Source organism: Mastigoproctus giganteus, chromosome 5, assembly GCF_048544385.1.
Source record: "Mastigoproctus giganteus isolate SK-2022 chromosome 5, ASM4854438v1, whole genome shotgun sequence".
NCBI classification, from domain to species: domain Eukaryota; kingdom Metazoa; phylum Arthropoda; class Arachnida; order Uropygi; family Thelyphonidae; genus Mastigoproctus; species Mastigoproctus giganteus.
The window spans coordinates 146,889,084-146,907,581 of record NC_143579.1 but is presented as its reverse complement, the minus strand read 5'-3'; the positions used below and the strand labels follow the sequence as shown (position 1 = coordinate 146,907,581).

Sequence of the window (18,498 nt, the reverse complement as noted above, 5' to 3'; positions counted from 1 at the left end):
TGTGGAGGCCTCGTTTTAGGAAAGACTGCTAAAATGAATACAGAGAAAGGCAATGAGATTCATGAAGGGAATAAAGGGGTACTCTCACCAAGAAAGGCTCCAGTTCTGCAAATTTCAGCATCTTGAGACTAGGCACCTGTGAAGTGACTGAGGTTTTTAAAGTTTTTAATGGACTGAACAAGATCAGTGCTGATGAGACCTTTCCTCTTACTCACGATACATATGAGTGGGCATAAATTCGAATTGTGGAAGGATGGTTCCATCGTAGGATAGATTTGAGGAGGTTTGCCTTCTGAGAGCCAGTGGGTGGTTGATTGCAGGAACAAATATCCATCTGGTGTTTTGGAGGTGGGCAGTTTTGAATATATTCAAGGACGAACTAGACTTTGATTTGAGGGTGAGGACAAGTGATGTGGAAGTTTTTTTTTTTGCTGATGCTGTAAAAGCTTGCTTCTTTGCATCATATGTCACTAATAATAAATAAGAATAGTAGACGTGCATAGGGAAGTTATACGACAAGGTTTTAAAAGAAACAGTTTGATGCTGAGTTCTTATTTTTTAACATTTGCACCTGCATTTTGAGTACCTCATTTTTAAATAACATGTTCGCATTTTAACAAATAAAATAAACAAAATAACACCTATAATTTTAATAGTGCAGCCAATGTGCCACAATTTTTAGAAAGTTGAAAAACCATAAACATTCCATAATTCATAAGTGGTGGACATGTGTATATGTAAAGGGCAGCTCCTAGAACGTTTGTTCAACTCTGCCTCGCATCTCTGTGAAGAACAGTATCACTACAAATGGGCCAGATATGTGCGTGTGACGTCGGTTTGTGTGTATTATGTGTGTTCTGTTGTTCTGTTCTGGCCGCTTGGCTACCCAGAAGCATCAATAACCTGGAGGGATGATTCTGGGTACTCGTCCACACCACGGGAAGGTGCCAGTCCATGTAAAGCACGTACTGTCTCTGTCTCAAGAGACACTTGATGTTGCCAGAAGGTAGGCCAGGATCCTCTGGGGGCTCATTCCAGAAGAAAAAAAAAATAATAATAATAAAAAAATACGATCACCCATGGTGCTGGATATGGAAACAAAATGAATAAATGAGCAGAAGAAAATAAAATAAAACGTATAAAAAAATAATAATAACAATAATAAAAAAATAATAATAAAATAAAAAATAAATAAAAAAAATAAAAAGGAAAAATAATAGTAACAATAAAAATAATACTAATAAATAAAAATAAGTAAAATGAAAGAAGGTAGTCGTGCTGCTAAAAAAAAAAAAAAAAAAAAGCCAAATTAATTAGTAAACAAAAAAAAAAAACTGGTGCTTTTTTTAATATATTAAATTTAAAAAAAATTTAATTAAAAAAAAGAGAGAGAGAGAAAGAAAGCACTTAATTTTGTCTGCAGGCTGAGGAAAGATTTCACTTCTTGAGGATTTTAGTTTATATATTTTTAAAGGAGATCTAGCCAGCTATGCATCAGCAGGACCATTGTGCTGCATTCTGTTGAGATCTGTCGACACAGAACGCCTTCGAAGAAAGACGCCTTGAGCGAAAACCTGAAGAATCAGATATGACTCCGAGCTTTGAAGAAGAGACGACTCCTGTCCTGGTTGAAAATTAGTAAGTGCTTGAAGAGGAAATCTGAGATCGTCATACAGGGAGCAATGAAACAAGATGTGATCCCAACTCTCTGGTGATCCACACGAACAGAGGTCTGTTTGTGATAAATTGAACCTAAAAAGACTGGTTCATCGATCCATGTCCTGTCAACATGACGTGGTGAATATGTCCATGCAGAACCACAATCGAACATGTTTATCCAGGAGAAATGAAACTTGTATAAATTTTCTTGCTGTTGCACCAACGGGAGCTATATCTCATTACGACTGCCAGATGTTATGATATTGATGATGGTATATCAGGCTTAATGTCCAAGTTTGCAGACAATACGAAGGTTGGAAGGATTGTTAAGGACACTAATGACAGTACACTGCTGCAACAGGATCTAGAAAAGTTGAGCAGATGGGTTGAGAGGTGGAAACTGAAGTTTAATATTAACAAATGTAAAGTACTGTATATGGGAAGCAGTAACCCGGGAGTAACGTATCAACTATGTGGTACTACATGACAGTGGCAGAGAGTGTAAAAGAACTGTTGGTAATTGTACAGGCAGATATGAAGTTTTCTGAGCAGTGCAGACGGTCTGGAAGAGTAGCTCTTGGTGTCTTGTGAATGATATACAGGAATTTTTCTAGCAGGAATAAGGGGGTGATTATCCCCTTATATAAGGCAATGGTCAGGCCACACCATGAGTACTGTGTACAGGTCTGGAGGCCTCATTGTTAAGAAGGATGCAGAACTGCTGGAACAAGTACAGAGAAGGGCAACAAGATTAGTGAATGGAACAAAAAGTTGATCTTACGAAGAAAGGCTTAAGTTTTGCAAATTACAGTATCTCGAGACTAGGCACTTGCGAGGTGATCTGATTGAGGCGTATAAAGCCTTGAATGGTTTGAGCATACTCAATGTTAATGGGATTCTTCCTCTTGCTCAGAATAATTGCCTGAGAGGGCTTAAATTCAAATTGAGGAAGAGAGTTGTAGGAGAGATGTGCGGAAGTTCTGCATCCTCCATATGGAGGTTTCTTTTCTTTGTACAAATGTGGACATATCATTTTTTGTGGAGATTCAGAAGTTGTTTGTTTGGGCCAGCTAGTAGGCTTGTTGATTATTGTTTGCCCTTGACATTCCAAAAGCCGTCATATTTTGAGGTGTATGAGTATGATTTCATACAGAGCCATGTTTATGTTATTTAGTATGTGTTCAGTTATAGTGTTTATTTTAATGGAAACCTGGGTAGAAGGACAACTAAGAAGTTGTACTGGACACGGAAATGCTGCTTTGTTCTGGGAAGCATATGAGTCATGTTACTTAGAAAAGTGTTAACAAGACTCTTACACAACCCATGTCTCCTCTTCCCCCACTCAAGTCACTGTTTACAGCTATGGGGCAAAAGTTGCTTGGATCAAATCACTGCCTGTTTTAAGAAGATATAGTGTATTATATGATGCAGGGAACTGATTTTCTAATAAAATTTTGTTATATTGGTTGAGTAAGCCTATTTTGATATAAATAAACGCAGGGTAGTTTACTGGTCAGTATGTTACTGTAATCATTCTGTCCATCTTCAGTATTTTGTTCAGACCACTTATGTTGGGTTGCTGTTATTTATAGACAAAGAAAATTTGATACAAAATGCTTATCAGTTAGCTCTTTCGATATATTTGGCCTTTGCTCTCATTTTTATAAAATTTTATGAAATTAACTGTTCAAGGATATTTACAGAAGGTATTCCAAGCTTTGTTTTCTTCTTGCTTGGCTTGTGGACTTCATTCCACCAGGATTTAGAATGAATAGAGGAAATCATGAATGTCATTAGTATTGATGAATGAATTACAGATAAGGTAATTCAGCCACTGTAAAGAAAGCCAACACGAGAACCACGGCAAACTTACCAGACAAATTGGTTTGCCGCTACCAAACATTAGTGCTGCTCACTCGGTAAATAGATGGTGGGTGTTATTGGTCAGTAGTAGAGAAGTCGAGATGATATATTGACAGGTAGGTGTGACACACAATGTAATGATTGGTGCATGAACACAACAGATGATAACATCGGTTTGGTCATTGGTTGGCAATATGATGTGCATTTATGAGTAAAGAATGGTGCACAATTAGTTTTGTAATGAACGGTATATAACGGTATATATAGGTAATATTAACAATGAATCTTTTTTAAAGATGGAAGAAATTTGTAGGGAAAAATAAATCACTGCTTGATTTTTTGATGAAAACTAAATTAATAAGACAGAAACTGTACTGTTTTAAGTGCAATGATTATTTTAAACTTATTGAATCCCAAGCATTGTAAAAAAATGTTCTGCGTGAGTGTCTTTAAAAATAAACAAAAAAAACAACAAAATAAAAATACAGTAATAAAAAATTAATTTTTTGTTAATAAACAATTTATCCACTAGTCCACCCATTACATTATTCTAAAGAAAAAAGGTCAAGTTACCCACCTCCTATGGGATTCAAGTGGGGTAACCTGACCTTTTTTCACCATTATGGCAAGCGTTCATTAGGGCAAATTATCACTGGGGCAAGTGACCATTAGTGCTTCTGAGATTATGGTAAGTGTGTCTAAACAATGTTATTGTGTGCTGTGTTCACGCACCAATCAATACATCTGCCACACCTACCTGACAATCAATATATCATTCCCGACTTCTACTCCAGACTGATAACACCATCGTTTGTTTACCGAGTGAGCAGCACTAAACTGGTTTGCTGCTACTGCACTAAAGTCCAGTAGCAGAAAACCAGTTTGTCAGTAAGTTTCCCCGAAGTTTGCCGCGGTTCTCGTGTTGGCTTTCTTTACCTTCATCAGTAATTCACTGCAATGTAGTGAACTTGCAGTATATGTCATTGCTGTGTTTAGCATTTCTTGCTTCATCTTGTGAAGCCTTGATGACTGTGAATTTGTTTCAGTTCACCACTTTATTTTCCATCTAGGGTTATTTTGTCATGCTAATGATTATCGGATACCAATCACTATTTAAGGGATTATGCTAATGATTATCAGATACCAATCACTATTTAAGGGATTTTTATATAACAACAGCAGTTACCTGCCCACAAAATATGAAGGTTGGATCCACCGCTGACAAAAATATACAATTCCATACTTTCAAGAATTATTTAATGCAAAAATTAAATAAGTAAATTTAATTCTTCATTCCTTGACATAATATGATAAACAAAAGCAATTCTTTATTAAAAAATACAATTTGATAACACTTTTATATGAAAATTAAATAACTATAGTGCTACATTCATACACTTACTCATCAGAATTAGATACACTTTCATAATAGCAGCATCCATCTAGATCAACTGCAAAATTATAACTAACAAGACTGGAAAGAGCTTTCTCTACAGCTGCATCTATAGTTTCAAAAGTTATAAAAGATGGACTTCTTTCCTATGGAAAAATGCAAATATATATTAGACTTTTTTTTCCCCTTTCCCATTATAACAAGCACAGGGTAACTGGAGCCAGTATTATAAAGTCTAAAACATAACATCAAATTCTCACTTCTACATCATATGCACCCAATGGATAACTTACAGTTAAAAAATTAAGAATAAATTTTACAGATGTTGAATGCAAATTTGACAAATTTTTACAGACTAACCAATGAAAAAAAAATAAAAATATTAGAATAAACAAGCTAGGGCCTGCACTTATCGAGAGAAGTGCAGGGGCACAGTAATATGAGTAGTAATGAGTAGTATTGGCACAACTGTTTTTTTGCCTGAAATCACACAACATATCTATCTATCTATTCCAGCACTTTTTATTTTTTGATTATTATTATTATTATTAGCTACATGGTGAAAGGAAGCCTGAGGCTTATGCTGCACCAGTCAAAAAAAAATTCCCAAGTTACCCTGAGACTGAGAGTGAGAGTGAGAGAGAGTGTGTGAGTGAGTGAGGGTGTGTCAAAGGTAGAAGAGAAGAATCACCAAAAAAGAGAAGAATGATGATAGATGATATCCAGCTCAGAAACCTGGGTGTGCCAAGCCCATACTCACCAGATGTGAGCCCCTTAGTCTGAGTTTGATTTTCTTTTAAGCTTGTATGTTAGCAGTAGTTAGTGATGCCTCAGCATCTGTTGCAGTTTATTTACAAAATTTCTTTTGTGGTACAATATATTTTATTTTTGTATATCATCATTCTTTTACGTAGTACTCCAAATCCAGCAGCCTTTGAAAATTCATTTTTGACTTTTATTAAGCTTTCAAAATAAAATTCTTCAATCTTAACACAATGTAGTGTAAACTAGATAAATCTGTAATATCCTGTGTATTTTTGCACTTCATATGCATATTTTATATAAAACATGAAAAGTTTTTTTTGTAAGACAAAATAAAAGCTGCTAACAAAATATCCCACCAAACCTGTAAAGGCATTTATAGTTTCTTTTACCAGCTGCTTATGCCCCCCTCCCCCCCACAACCTGCCCACCATTACTACAAAAGGCTTATTTGTTCCATCTTCTACAAAGTGTTTTTCAACCACTGGTCTACAGTAAGTACAGTAAAGTTTTTATGGTTAGCCCACTGGTCTGTCTAAGCGTAGCGTGGTGTTAATTTGCAGTGTTACCAAGCACATATCACTATAGCATAAAGACGTGTATTGCTTGCAACACACAGTTGCAACTAAAGCCTAAAATATTCTGGAACCAACCACAAAGGGATATAATGGGAAAGCTGCTGAAGCCAACCAGCAAGTCTATAGCACACAACTGACAGAAATAATTTAATGCAGTGAAGTATTCAATTAATAAGCTCCTCATTTCTAAAAAACAGTTTGTAAACAGAGAGCAATTTTCTCATATACAAATAATGATATAGTAATAGTAGTAATAGAGGCATGTGATGCAAGAAAGCAAGCTTATGTAGCATGAGCAAAGAAAAGAAAAGGAAAAAAAAAAAAAAAAAAAAACACTATTTCACACAGCCATTCCCTCCAAAAGTTTGTCCATCCCTCCTTGAATTTATTTAAGCTATCAACTTCCACGACAGATGAAAGTTTATTCTGGCAATTAACCACCCGCTGCTAAAGGCAAATTTCCACACATCTATTCAACAATTGTCTTTCCTCAGTTTCAGTTTATGCCTCTTTAGGTTCGTAATCTGAGTAAGCAGAAGAATCCCATCAGAATTCAGAGTGCTCAACCCATTCAAGGCCTTATATACCTCAATCAGACACCTCGCAGGTGCCTAGTCTCCAGCTGCTGCAATTTACAGAATTTAAGCCTTTCTTAGTAAGAGGACCCCTTTGTTCCCCTCACCAATCTTGTTGCCTTTCTCTGTACATGCTCAATCAACTCTACATCCTTCCTAAAATGAGGCCTCCAGACTTGTATGCAGTACTCAAGATGTGGCCTGACCATTCCTTATACAATGGGATAATCACTTCCTTTTCCCTGCTAACAAAATTCCTATATATCATTGGCAATACCCCATGACCTGCTCTGGCAACCTGTCTGTATTGCTCAGAAAACTTCATATCTGACTGCACAATCACTCCTAGGTCTTTTTCATTTTTTACCACCCCAAGTATAAGGCCACACAGTTGGTACATTCCTCTGGTGTTACTTCTACCCATATGCAGTATTTTGCATTTGTCAATGTTAAACTTCAGTTGCCACTTCTCAGCCCATCTGCCCAAATTTTATAGATCCTGTTGCAGTAGCACATGGCCATTACTGTCATTAACAACCCTGCCAACCTTTGTATCATCTGCAAACTTCGACACTAAGCCTGATTACCTACATCAATATCATTGATAAATATACAAAACAACAGTTAAATATAACGGGAGTATGCATACCAAAAATTTTTTTGCATCACTGTTAAAAGTATGATGATGACCATCGTCATTACAGTATCATTAATGCATTTTTCCAATAGTGCATACACTGAACTTTGTTTTATATTATAGCATACAGCATTTATCACAGTAATACTGTTATGCTGCATTATAATAGATAAAGCAGTACAACATACTGACAAATATATTAAATTTCACACTAATATGGTAATGTGATAAAAAAAAAATTGAAAACACTGCCTGCAAAAGTTAAGCAATTAGAGAAATCATTTTTATTTGTGACATGCAACCATAGTATAGTAAAAGGGGTGTGTGTGTGTGTGTTATGGAGGTTGAATGGCGCATAAGCTTCTGGAGCTATAGTTGTGCCTAAATAGTAAAGAGGTGAACACGGAAAACACACATTATAGTCTTGTACAGCTAATAAATAACAGGAATTCTACACATGTTGTAGTCAATAGCAGGAGTGGGATTGTGGAATAAAAGACAGAAGGGGAGATTTGTATGGATGGTTTGTGCACTCTTGCTATGAATAACAAAAACATGTTTCACTACTGATGAGTGCATTACCTTAGCCTAGTACAGTGATCATTCTGTGCATGAAATGAAAATTTCTACAATCAAATTTAAGTTTATTTTTTTTATGTTCATGTCCTTATGTCAAAATGAACCAAAAGATAGCCAGATCATAATGAAAATGATAAACATGAGAGGCATTTTGATGGCAAAACAGCTCCATAGTTGGAATCTGTAGGGGGTGTGATATGTCCAAAAAGATAAAATAAAATAAAATAATAATAATAAATAAAATAAAACCAGCAATTTTTAGTGAAAAATAATAAGCTGGTAAATTTATGTCACACTGTTTTCAGACTAGAATTTTTCAATCTCAATGCAGTATATATACAGGTAACCTTGATTCACTAACATGAGATGAGTTCCTAAAAAATTGACTCATTAACATGAGATGAGTTCCTAAAAAATGTGAATATGAAAATTCCATAAAGCAGTGTATATGGCATTGTATTATGCTTCATATATTTATATCATACAGGCAGTTACTGCTTTACGAGTTCCCGGGTTTACGAGATTTTCTTCCCAAGTATCAACAAAATTGAAAATATGAACATTAATTGAAAAAAATGAATGTCAAACATTCATAAATACCACATTTCAAACCACGCACATGGCTAAACAATACAGTGCACCCCATTTTATGATATCAATACGTTCCAGAGACACCACTGTATCGTGAAATATCGTAATGTGACCCCAATAACACATTTTTTTTAGTTATTCGTTCCAAGACCACAGAAGTTGAAATAAGTTGAAGTTCACTATACAACTAAGCTATTTCTCTCTCTAAAAGGTCATTTTTATAATGTAAATTGTGTTAGTTACCAATTCAAATCATTAAAATGCACTACACTTTCATTGTTATCATATGTTCTGTCATAAAGAATCAATTTTGTACACCTTTGTGATATTTTTCTAAAGCACATTTCTGGAGGTCACGACCATAAAACAATTAAAACAATTTGCAGTTTCCGGTTAATTAGGCTTTTCTGTTAGTGCAATCAACTATAAACGGATAGTTTATAACTAGGTCCTTGAGGCTGTCGCAGACATTCTCTCAGATAGGCCAGACAAGCTGTGCTTGCTACCTGGGATCTAAAATGCTGATGGAACTGATATTCGGGGGTGACACTCAAGTCAAGTGGACCCAATTTTGGCGAAGTCTAGATGGTCCGTGACAGCCAAATCCTCTGCTTGCACCTACGTAAGCAGGGGTCAAGGTGTGGCACCCACAACACACAGAGGAATCCTACCCCCCCCCCCGTGTTACCAGGCAATACTAGGTGGTAGATGACTCTCATCAACCGGTGCAATACCACCACTTCGCTTATTGGAGGCTTGGAGTGGTGGAATCCATGTTAAGTCTCCAGAGCTAAGTTCCGGTCAACCCTTGCCCACATCTCCCATCATGCAGTATGATTGATGTCTTTAGAGGTTATGATGAACACCATGAAGAGATCCAAACTTCCTTATATTTCGAGGGTACAGCTCTGAAACGATCGCTATGGCGGTCGCTAGTTAGTACACCGGATCGAACCTAATGGTAACTCTCTAGGAGCCTTCCAGATCAGCTAGTGTATAATCTTGCTACCTCTACTCTGCCAGATAGTGACTGGAGGGAGTCCGAGTAGGGTGTATGAGGAGGCCATGCTATGTCAAGGATCTGGGTATATTCTTACCATGTGTACGCCATATCCAAAAATTTAATTACTTTATACAGCATGTCCCTGCCCCCATTTTTCCTTACTATTGAATACACCATGAATTGTCATGGTGTATTCAATAGAGTTCTATTAAACTAATAGAGCAAACTTATCTGCGAAAAGATATAAACCTCCCAAACATTTCCTAGTTTATTTTACAAATATACGTGGTCTCAGTTCTAATCTTAATGATGTCCATTTCCACTTACAGTCTGCCAAACCTCATGTACTTTTTCTGACAGAAACTCAGTTATCGGTTGATTCAACCATTGCTCATCTCAGTTGTCCAAATTATTCGCTGTACGATTCCTTTCGCCTTAAAGGTGGTACTTGTGCATATGTCCGTTCCAATATTCCCTGTCAGAGACTTGGTAAACAATCTTCAATCATATAAAAAACATAAATAAATTTTCAGAATCTTCTCTTTATTCCTTTTTCAGCTTTGTAAACTTGTTACTCAGTGTGAATCGTGTTAGTTGCAATCTCACTTGCGTGTATCATGTTGATTAGTTGCAATTTGTGCGTGTCATTAAAAATGCTTATGCATGCTATCATGAAATTTATAAAGAGAAGAGATTATGTTGGAAACAAACGCCTCATGAAGCATTTCTGAAGAAGACGACTCCTTGTACAACAAACCAACGAGCGTGCATTTAGATGATTAAGAATAAACATTCGTTAACATTTGTAAGTCATAAATAATTTCTTTAAATTATAATTTGCTTGATTTTACAGGTTATGTTTTCATTTCTTTGGATAAATCAATCATTGTTTAAACATAAACTAATCAGCTAACTAATTTCATTGTTGAGAACGTAACCCCAGTTTTGTCTATGGGAAATAAATTCCAGCTTTACGAGTTTTTGCTTTACGAGTGTGCAATTGGAACTAATTGACTCATAGTCAGGATCTACCTGTGTTACAGCAGAAAAGTACAGTACTACACTGTACACTTATGTCTATACATGTACAGGCATATAGTGAACTTTTCATATGCATTTGAAATTATAAATTTTCTCTCTTTTCCAGATGGCCAAGACCAGAAGAGTGGAAATTCATTGTGACTATACACATACTGAATTATAATTAAGGGCAGCCTGATTTTCAGCACAACACAATAGTTCACAATAGGCCACACATTTTTTTTGTAGCAGCATATGGGCTCAAACTTGCAGCCTCTTTATTTCTAGCCACACATACATTAACGACTGGACCACGGCCTACCTGATTAACCTAAGAAACTAAAACTAAGTACCTTTAGGGTTGAAAATGATTATTTTTTTAGTTTTCTTAACTAACCCCAGGGGCTCACATCTGGTGAGCATGGGCTTGGCACACCCAGGGTCCTGAGCTGGATACCATCATTCTTCTCTTTTTTGGTGATCCTCTCCTACTCTCTCTCTCTCTCTCTCTCTCTCTCTCTCTCTCTCTCTCTCTCTCTCTCTCTCTCTCAGGGTACTCATTTTTTTTGGCTGGTGCAGCATAAGCCTCAGGCTTCCTTGCACCATATGGTTAATAATAATTGACCATTCGCACCTCTAAATGGAACTCATCTGCTTGCATGGTATTCTGAATGTGGCATTTTTTTTTAAATAAAATTTTAAGTTTTAACTTTTTAAAAAAAAAAAGCTAAAAATTCATATTTCAAGCTAAAAAAAAATTATATTTCATTAATTAGGATTTACATAATCTATCCCACTTTTCATTGTTTGAAATTTCTTGACATATGTGCATTTTTTTTTATCCATCTTATATTATACCCCAATAATTTAATTTGTATTTTCATCCAGAAACCCTGAAAAAAAAAAGAACAATTTTCAGAAAAATCTACACTGAGTAAAGAGAGTCAAATTATAATATGGCATTCGTGCAGGACTGTTACTATTAATTCATACCCCATGCCCCCTTTAGGGTAGATGGAGGGGTATAAATTGTGGTTACTGGATGAGTATTATCTATATACTTGTTAGTAAAACATTCTTGCATCTACTAACTAGACACAAATGTAAATAAAATAAAATGCTTAATTAACTATACAAAATGGAGAATGGAAAGTACAAGAACTGATAAAATATAAAAGGATGAAAGCAAAAAAACACACAAAGAATATCTTTCGAGACTGTCTCCTTCGACTCTAAAGCATATAGCACGATATCAATTTAAACAGTAGCAATTATACGAATCATAACAGAAATCAAGTCATTCAATATCATGGCACAACAATGCACAAACAGTTACATGATGGCATGCTATTTAAATTGATATTATTATTATTATTATTATTATTATTATTATTAACTATATGGTGCAAGGAAGCCTGAGGCTTATGCTGCACCAGCCAAAAAAAAATTCTATATTACCGACCCTGGGTGTGCCAAGCCCATACTCACCAGATGTGAGCCTCTGGGATCAGATGTCACATGCTTTAGAGTTGAGAAAGAAATTCAGGTAGATGGAAGAATATTTTATTGATATGATTCCTGATACACAAAAGCATTTTCTTTAATATACACTTGTTGTTTTTTCCCCCTAATTCCAAAAAGGAAAATAATGTTTGCTTGCATGGCTGTCTGTCAGACAACAGTAAACTTCTCATAACTCTAGTAAATTAAGAAAAAAAAATAAAAAAATACTCTGCATAATCATTTAGAGAATATTGGTGGGGCAAGGTCCTAGGTTAAAAAAATATAACTGATCAGGATCATTTTGAAAATTGCCAAGGCCTCTTCTATAAGAAAAGTTGCTTATGACAATGATTTGAAACTTAACACACAAAGGAGATGAATCAGTTCAGTATTCTTCAACAGAATTCAAGACATATTTTTCTAACTCATCTAAATGGAACAGTTTTTCATTCCTTAATTCTTTGCAGGAATGAAGCAAATTAATGATTTTATTCTTATCCATGTTTTCAAAGCTGGCTTCTTCAGGCAAAGTGATAATTTCATTTCCTAAAATGGAAATGAAATTTCATTTCCTAAAATGGAAATGAAATTTCATTTCCTAAAATCATCTACAGTCAGTTCTGCTTTAATGTGCATTTTTGCAACGTGAATTTGCTCCAACGCAGCTGATATATTAGGGAACAATGCGGGTATAACGCGATTTTCGCGTTGGCTCATGCACAATTTCGTCAGCGAGTAACATCAGGTGAATGCAAAACCCGGCCCCAATCTGAACATAGCAAACTGCGCAGCAATACATACAAGTTTACAAAGCTTAAAAAATGTGTGAGAGCTATATTTTCCATTTACTGTAGTTTTATTTGTCATTCACTGTATTCACAACATATTGTAGGCCGACTCTTCAGGAGCTCACATATTTCAGTTTGAACAAAAGTTTTGTGAGGCGTGATAGAGTAAGCAGAGGAGTACATTTCTGGAAGTCACTACCATAAAACAATAAAAACAATTTTCAGTTCCCGGTTTATTGGGTTTCTCTGTTAGTGCAATCTAATTATAAATGGGTAGTAAATTGATCTTATTACATTTGCAATAATACCGATAGCTGAAATTCTGTGGGTTTTTACTTTATTATGGTAGAAATGTGTTTCCACTTCCAGGAAATCTTCAATCATATAAAAAACATTAAATAAATTTTCAGAATCTTTTCTTTATTCCTATTTTTAATGTGCGAAATTGTTACAGCGTATCTCTCTTGTGCAATTTGTGCATGCCATGTTCGTGTTATTGATTGCTTATCTTTTTTATGGTTTTAAATTTTACAATTCAAAAAAAAAGTGACCAGAAAAATTATTAGTATGTATATATTACAGTGCTATATTTACTGTAACATTCATTTATTTATTAGAAATTTAAGATGTTTAAACCTGTGTTAGCAATTTTTTGGGTTTCTAACTTTTTTTAGTGTTTTACCTACCTGACTGAACATTTTTTTTTAGTGCTCTGCCCCTATACCTATTTTTCAAATAAGCCCTGTGGTTTTTAATATGCAAAATAACATAACGCGGAGATTTTCAGGAACACACACATACTGCATTATAGCAGAATTGACTGTACTTCTTAATCTCCATAGCCACATACAGAAGCTGGCCATATTTTTTATAGACACTGTCCTCGCACTTAGACGATGACTCAGTCCAGACTTCACAAATAATGTAAATCATGTCTTTGATACAATTAGTAGTAGCAGTAGAGGCATATGATGCAAGAAAGCAAGCTAATGTAGCATCAGCCAAAACATAAAAAAGAGAAAGAAAAAAAAAACCAATTCACTTCCATTTCCTCTAAACTTTGTCCAGTTCCTCCTTGAATTTATTTAAACTATCAACTTCAACAATGACAGATGGAAGTAATCGACTACCTGCTGGTTAAAGGTAAATTTCACACATCTATTCTACAACTGTCTTTCTTCAATTTGAATTTCTACCTCCTCAGGTTTGTAATCTGAGCAAGAGAAAGAATCCCATCAGCATTCAGCCTGCTCAACCCAATTAAGGCCTTATACACCTCAATAAGATAACTTTGCAGGTGCCTAGTCTCCGGATGCTACAATTTGCAGAACTTAAGCCTTTCTTGGTAAGAGCAACCCTTTGTTCCAATAACCAATCTTGTTGCTCTTCTCTGTACTTGCTCAAGCAGCTTGACATCCTTCCTAAAATGAGGCCTCCAGCTCTGTAAGCAGTACTCAAGGTGTGGCCTGTCCATTGCTTTATACAAAGGGATAATCACCTCCTTTCCCTACTAGCAAAAGTCCTGTATATCATTGACAATACCCCATGACCTGCACTGGCAGCCTGTCTGCACTGCTCAGAAAATTTTATATCTGACTGCACAATTACTCCCAGGTCTTATACTAAGTATAGTAGCAGACAGTGGAATGTTTCAGCAATTTGTGCAATGTTCACTGATCTTACTGGAACAGAACAGAACATGATACAGCCAAGGAGGATTTCTTTGTGTATGTTCAGTGCAGAGAGTGTGAAGAAATTAGGAGCCAACTCAGCTTTCTGATGGGCATTTAAGAGTGTTTGAAGAGTAGGGTAGATGCCCTTGAAGGAATTAAAATGGGGGCCAATCAGGCTTTCAGCAATCCAACTCAATACCAGAGCTCACACTTGTGTTCAGGCAATACAACAGCAATCTTCAAGACAGAATTCTGCTGATCCTACAGAGGCGGTTATTGTTAGTGACTATATTGTCAGGGAAACGGAAATATATTGGTCAAGAAGGATAGGAATAGAACAATGGTATGTCTTCCAGGGGCAGAAGTAGATGAAGTTGTAGAGTAGATATCATGAAAATAAATTTGCACCGTATTTCTGAAGCCAAAACAAATTTATGATTTCCCAGATGATCCTTCCTTGAAGAATGTATGTCAAATCTTATGAACCGCTTAATTTCTTAAAAGTTCTTACATGAAACTGTAATAACTTTCAGGAAATTAAGAATTGAAATACATTTGAAATTTTATGTCATATTCTTTGCATAGTAGAATCAGCAGCTTAATAGAATCAAATTTCAAAAAACCACTATATACTTTCTAGTAACAACTGACAATCTGGTTTAAGTTAAACTTTATTAAAATAAATAAATATATGAATAAATAAAGTACTAAAACAGATATAAAATGAAAGCGTTAAAATACATAAAAGCATTAAAAAAAAAATATATATATATATATATATACATAAAAAACAATAAAATAGAAGCTTTCGGGGTGAGGTGTCCCTTCATCAGCTACTTGGTGTACTCAGTACATCATACATTGAGTTCAAAAAACCAATTCAAATCATACACTTTCATCATTATATGTTCAGTCACAAAAAGCAATTTTGAATGCCTTTGTGATATTTTTCTAAAGCACATTTCTGGAGGTCACAACCAAGAAAAAAATAAAAATAATTTGCAGTTTCCTGTTTACTCGGCTGTTCTGTTAATGCGATCTATTATAAATGGGTAGTAAACTCGATCTCATTCAATTTGTGATAATACCAATAGCTGGAATTCTGTGGGTTTTTATGTTACTATGGTAAAATGTGTTTCCACTTCCTCTTCAATCATATAAAAAACAAATAACTTAATGGCATAAAATGTGATATTGTTGAACATATTGATACTAAAGATATTAAGAGATCTGAGAACTTAACAAGTACAGGGCAATGTTGGCAAAAGTTGTGAGTTAGGATGGAATTTGGAAGTGTCTACAATTCTGCTCAGACACTATAGAAGGGAGTATAATATACTCAACTCAGACACTATAGAAGGGAGTATAATATACTCAACTCAAGGGAGTTGAGTCAATATACTCAAGGGAGTATGATATAATCAACATATTATGTTGAGAGCCTAGTCATTCAATTCAGTACTGGAGAGAATGTGCAAGGCTCATGGGTACAATTTTTCTCAGCGTAGTCTGTGCTTGATAACAGGAGAGATTGTTTTTATACACTTGAATAGAAGGGAAGCAAGAATATTTGCTGATGCTATAAAGCAGTGATATGTGGGGTGGAAAACTGCTAGCTTGGGGGTATACACAGACTAATAGTTTAACTAGAGCCATAGGCAGAGGTGAAAGTGAATTTTGCATTGCTATTATTGGTACATGCAGCAACCTGGAAAGCAAGGTGACTGGGATTTCAGGGCTTGCTGTAGGTCATGTTTGGTAAATAAATTTTGGTAAATTTAGGAGTTTGGTAAATAAATTTGATGAATTTGAGGTATTGCTCAAAACATCAAAGGCAGATATTGTTGGGATATCAGAGACGTAGTGTCACACAAATATAAGGAATGCAGAACTGGAATTTGGGGAGTACAATGTGTACAGAAAAGATAGACAGGATAGGAAGAGAGGAGGGGTTATGCTATTAGTTAAGAAACACATAAAATCCAAGGAAGTAAAGCCAGTCGACATTGCTGGACAGTGCAGTGTAGAGTCAGTTTGGTGTGACATAAGCATTGCGAGATCAAAATTGAGAGTAGGAGTGTGCTATAGGCCTAATGACTCTGATGAGTATAACAAGAAACTGTACAGGGAAATAGAGTGGGCCAGTAAATGAGAGAGTCTTATAATGGGGGATTTTAATTTCCCAGATATTGACTGGAATTTGTGGGTTGGTCACTCATACACTAGCAAAGCTTTTGTGGATTTATTGGATGATTGTTTTCTACATCAGCATGTTCGGGAGGCAACTAGAGGGAGTAATACTCTTCATTTGATTATCAGTAGCGATTCTTCATGCATTAAAAATCTGTAGATAAAGGAACCACTAGGTGGCAGTGATCATAGGGTGCTGAAGTGGGATTTACTCAAAGAGGTAACTACCATCGGGGGTAAAGGGAAGGGTTTTTGCTTTCGTAAATGCAACTACGGTGGTCTGAGACAGTATTTAATTTCTATACGGTGTGACCAACTGATGATGTTACCAACAGCAAATTCAAAATGAGAGGCATTCAAAGAACTTATCTTGGAAGCTACTAGGTTTTACATACCAACTAAGAAATATTGTTCAAGGTTTAGGCCTAAATTGATGTCAGACGAACTAATGAGACATATGGCAGAGAATAATGGGATAGGTATAAATTAATGGGTGACATGGAAGCCTATGATAGATATAAGCTGGTCTGTAACCAAGTCAAAAAGGAGATTAGGCAGGCAAAGGCAGATTACGAGAAATCTTTGGCAAAGGATGCAAAGAAAAACAGCAAAGAGTTCTTTACTTATGTAAACTCTAAAGGAAAGGGATGAATCAGATTGGTCCGCTGGATATTGATGGTTCAACAGTTGAGGATCCTGTTCAGGTGGCTAACAAACTAAACGAGTATTTTGCATCTGCATTCACACATGAGGAGTTATTCAGGAAGGGAAATGCCAGAGGTCAAGTAAACTCTGGCAGTGAGCTAGATGATTTTGTAATAACTGAGAGGAAAGTGGAGGAGAAATTGTTGAGGATAAACATAAAAAAGGCACCCGGGGTGGATGGGATCTATCCAGTTATATTAAAGGAGGCAGCAAAGGAAGTAAGCAAACCCTTAGCCATAATGAGAGCTTCTTTGGACTCAAGGGAGGTACCCATAGACTGGAGATATGCAATTGTGACCCCAATTCACAAAGGAGGATCAAAGACTGACACAAGTAATTATAGACCTGTGAGTCTGACTTCTGTTCCTGGAAAATTAATGGAGGCACTGGTTAAAGAAGCACTGCAGGATCATCTAAACAAGACTTCAGTTATAGCTTTGTTACGGGAAAGTCTTGCCTGACCAATTTGATTGGATACTATGATGCAGTCACAAAAGAACTGGATGCAGGGAATAACTTTGATATTATATATTTGGATCTTAGAAAGGCTTTTGATACTGTTGCAAATGGAAGACTGCTGCACAAATTGGAGTAGTGTGGCATTGGAGGCAAATTGCTGCTATGGGTAAAGGGATGGTTGAGGGCGAGAAGACAGAGTGGTAATCAATGGACAATGCTCCTCGGGGACTAATGTTATTAGCGGAGTCCCTTAGGGTTCAATGTTGGGTCCATTGTTGTTTTCTGTATTTATAAATGATATTGATGATGGTATATCAAGCTTAATGTCCAAGCTTGCAGATGATACAAAGGTTGGCAGGGTTGTTAAGGACACTACTGACGCTATGCTGCTGCAACAGGATCTGGAAAGGTTGAGCAGATGGGCTGAGAGGTGGCAAATGAAGTTTAATATTGACAAATGTAAAGTACAGCAGGCCCCCGTTATAACGCGGTTCGCTTTACGTTGATTCACTATAACGCT

At 36.0% G+C, this 18,498-nt stretch overlaps 1 protein-coding gene across 1 annotated transcript in view; it reads right to left on the bottom strand.

The window, feature by feature from the left end:
• Positions 1-4,920: 4,920 nt before the first annotated feature.
• The window catches only part of mRpS26 (mitochondrial ribosomal protein S26), a 52,184-nt gene continuing 38,606 nt past the window's right edge, over positions 4,921-18,498 (bottom strand). Inside the window, exon 4 of the mRNA XM_090374679.1 lies at positions 4,921-5,061. Within this exon, the coding sequence (XP_090230805.1) occupies positions 4,921-5,061 (141 nt within the window). The remainder of the gene's footprint in view (positions 5,062-18,498) is intronic.